The 3830-nt window shown below is 44.1% G+C and overlaps 1 protein-coding gene across 1 annotated transcript; it reads left to right on the top strand.

Annotated features, from left to right (window-relative positions):
- Positions 1-2665: 2665 nt before the first annotated feature.
- LOC110315746 (olfactory receptor 2D2-like) lies at positions 2666-3616 on the top strand. The gene has a single exon (XM_021189726.1). The coding sequence runs from the start codon at positions 2666-2668 to the stop codon at positions 3614-3616; it is 951 nt and encodes a 316-aa protein (XP_021045385.1).
- Positions 3617-3830: the final 214 nt, after the last annotated feature.

Raw genomic sequence — 3830 nt, 5'->3', positions numbered from 1 at the left:
AGACATGAGGGAAATCTCACCAGGAGAGCTGCTCTGTGGCTACTCATCCACCTCTATCCTAGGAACTCTGGTCTGGGCTCAACGAGATGGACACTGGGAAGACTTTGCCTTCACCTCCCACTGGAGAGCCTTGTGCCAGAGCAGAGAAGGTAGTGACTGAGACAGGCTCTGAGGACAGACCTTCCAAACTCCAACTTCTCCCATGGTGACCTTGTTATCTGGAACAAACTGTCCTCTTTGGACCTTAGGTTTCTATATACAGCACATGAGTAAACTCCTTCCTCCAGTGAATTGATGTTCTGTTAGCCTAAGCTAGTAGGACAATGGCTGGAATATACAAATTACCCCAAATAAATATTAGGTGTTTTTTTATTACAAAGGTAGGGAACCACACATGCTGCTACACTCTACCATAGATAGGTTGTTCTTACTTGTCTGGGAATTCAGTTACTAGAAGAAGAAGGAAGACCCCTCTAGTATTCTTCAAATTTTATCTGACTAATGAAGAAGAGCTACAGGATTTATCCTACCTGAGTTGGGTCTGGGAGGTGGCAGCACAGCAGGCAAGGCTTCCTGGCCAAGCTGAGTCGTGCCATGTGGGCATCACTGGGCAGGTGTTGGTCCCCACTCCATAGTGAGATGCTAGGTGTGTGCCTTGCAGTTTGAGAGAAGCAGAGGTGTCCAGGGTATCATGAGCTTTGGCATAGAGACTTGAGAGTGGAGAGAGGGGGATGGAGGAGACAGCTGTGTGCTGAGGCTGAAGTCCTCAGTGAGTGGAGCATTGGTGTTTACTATTGTCATTCTGGTTGGTGAGTGGTGTAGGGAGCCTCAGGGATGACAGGAGCCTGTGGGGCTGTGTACACTGTGGTCTCACAGCTTCTCCGTGCTCCTTGTATAGCCACATTGCAGAAATATCCTTTACATTAATGAATTTGTTATTTATTTATTTCATTTTTTGTTGGGAAGTCTGTTTTCTTGTAAGGCTCCTCTACAAATAATTCCTCATAAGAATATTTGGAGTAATTCTTTTTTTGATAGTGTCTGATTTATTGCTTTTTTTCTTCTTCTGGGGATATGACTTCATTGTGCCCTCTTTAAGGAATCTTTGTTTACCCAATAATGATAAAAAATACCCCTTTGGTTTTGTTTCTAAAATTTTGTCATTTTATAACCATAATTTAAACCAGGGGTAGACCTGGAATTGACACGTGTGTGTTCAGATGGAGGAGGGTATGATGCATAAAGGAGAGTTTTCATGAATGAATACACATGTAATCCACCACCATAAACTGGAGATACTATGGTGGCTCCTGGCCACAGTAGAACGCCTACCATCAAAACCCATTTGACTGTGTAGGGGGCATGTGTCTGAATTTTTTCTGTTCTGTATTTTTGTTGTTAATTCTATCTTTTGAAAATGGTGTGTGTGTGTGTGTGTGTGTGTGTGTGTGTGTGTGTGTGTGTGTGTGTGTGTGTTTGTGTACTTGCATGCTATTACCTTTCCCCATCACATGAGGGAATCAAAGTTCTCCTTCCATCTCATGGCTTCACGGATTGCAATGGGGCCATTGGGCTTGGCCTCAGGCTATCTTTCCTGATGAGCCATGTGCTTGTCCCTCAGTGATTTATTTTTGCTGTTAAAAATTAGCTATTTATAGTGCCTCCTGTAACTCAACATAGATAAAAACCCATTATGTAGCCTATGCTACACAAGAACTCCTGATTGTCTTTTCTCTACCTCTTCATGTGCTGATATGACAGATGTGTTATCACCATGTAGAGCCTGTGTAATCTGAACAGAGATTCAGACTCTAATGAAGAGGCTGTTGAATAAAGAATGTGCAGCCTGTTAGAAGACTCCACCTGAAAGAGTTTACATGACGTGGCCACCATGTGGAGAAAACATTGCCTAGAGTGTGGTCAGGGCTGGACTGTAGACACAGATGACTAGGAGCTGTAGGCAGTGCAGGCTGGAAGTGACAGGAGTACAGTTGCCATGGGGGGAAAAGGGGGACATTTTGTCACATGTCATACTGGGTGCTGGTTCAGTGAGACCATGGAAGTGAACACTGCCAGTTCTGATATGTCCACTACCTTTCAAGACAAGGGAGGGAGGACTCAAGTTCAGGGTAAAATAAATGATAGCAGCTTCACTTGGTGCAGCTCAGGGCCTCTCATTGACCTCTGTTGATGAAGGCTCAGGTTGCACTAGCTGGTCAGGAATAAACGATTCCTTAGTGTGAGAAGAGGAAAGTTATACTCAGGACACAGGCTCTACATGGTTGAAGGCCACTTCAGGTCTAGGAATTTTTGAGAGACCTACATCTGAATGGGTGAGAGTGAATAGGTCAATGTACACAATAGCGTGGAAGGAGTGTATTAGACAGCACAGGAAATATGATGATTTATGTGGTGTTTCCAGAGTTATGTGATATATTTTAAATACTCATAATACTGTCAAGACATGAGCATCATCAGCCTCATTTTACATGTGACAAGACTGAGGAGGTTGTTATGCATCTTGGGAAGAGTGTCCAGGAACTGTGCAGTGTGCTCAGAATAAACACCCCACCGTTCCAGGCTGTGTAGATTCCATGTTTCAGGGCTATCATATATCAGGTGCTACATAGATGACTGGAATTCTCTCACAGAACTTTTGTTTTGGATGATTCCAGGACAGAACCAAAGTTGGGTTTCAGAGTTCATCCTGCTTGGCTTCTCCAGTGACCCCATGACCAACAGCATCCTCTTCATTATCTTCCTTCTCATCTACCTGAGTACAGTCCTGGGCAATGGGCTCATCATCATGCTGGTCTGCCTGGACACACAGCTGCACACTCCCATGTACTTCTTCCTCTGTAACCTCTCCCTGTTGGATATGACCTTTCTCACCACCACCATGCCCCAGATGTTGGTGCATCTTCTGGCTCACTCTCAGACCATCTCCTTTGCAGGCTGCTGGCTGCAGATGTTTATGTTCGGTGGCCTGGGTATAACTGAGTGCACCTTATTTGTTGTCATGGCTTATGACCGGTATGTGGCCATTTGCTATCCACTGCGCTATACTGTCATCCTCAAATGGGGCCTCTGCATACAATTGGCAGCAGGGTCTTGGATCTGTGGTTTCTTTTCCTCTTTATTGCATACTTTCTTCACCATGAGTCTGCCATATTGTGGGCCCAACAGGGTCAACCACTACTTGTGTGAAGGTCCTTCAGTGCGTAGCCTGGCTTGCATGGATACTCACTTTGTTGAGATGGTGGACTTGGTCTTGAGTGTCTTTTTGGGTGTTACTCCAATCTCGCTCATTGTGGCCTCCTACATTCGTATTGCCATGGCAATTCTCAAGATCAAGTCCACAGAGGGGCGCTGCAAGGCTTTCTCTACCTGTGCCTCCCACCTGACTGTGGTCACATTATTCTATGCTCCAGCCACTTACACCTACTTGAGGCCTGACTCTAGCTACACCCCTGAGCAAGACAAGCAGATCTCACTCTTTTACAGTGCTTTTACACCGTTGCTCAACCCTGTGGTCTATAGTCTGAGAAACAAAGATATCAAGAAGGCATTTCTCAAAGTGATGGGTTATGGCAGGTGTACCAGTGGACCAGGATGAAGATGCTTAGATAAATATTGGATAAAATATTCTTAGTTTAATATTGAGACAATGCATTTGTTTTATGTGAGCAGCATTGTGAATTTTACACAACATACAACTTAATAACTAAAGACAACATTCATGAAAGAGAGCATGCTATATTGATAAATGACTATACTACAGTTAAACTGAAAATATAAATATTGGTGATTTTAAATGCAAAGACTCCTTG

The sequence above is a fragment of the Mus pahari genome, unplaced genomic scaffold (assembly GCF_900095145.1).
Source record: "Mus pahari unplaced genomic scaffold, PAHARI_EIJ_v1.1 scaffold_8854_1, whole genome shotgun sequence".
NCBI lineage: Eukaryota > Metazoa > Chordata > Mammalia > Rodentia > Muridae > Mus > Mus pahari.
Note: the sequence above shows the minus strand (reverse complement) of the source record. Positions and strands in the feature narration are given on the sequence as shown.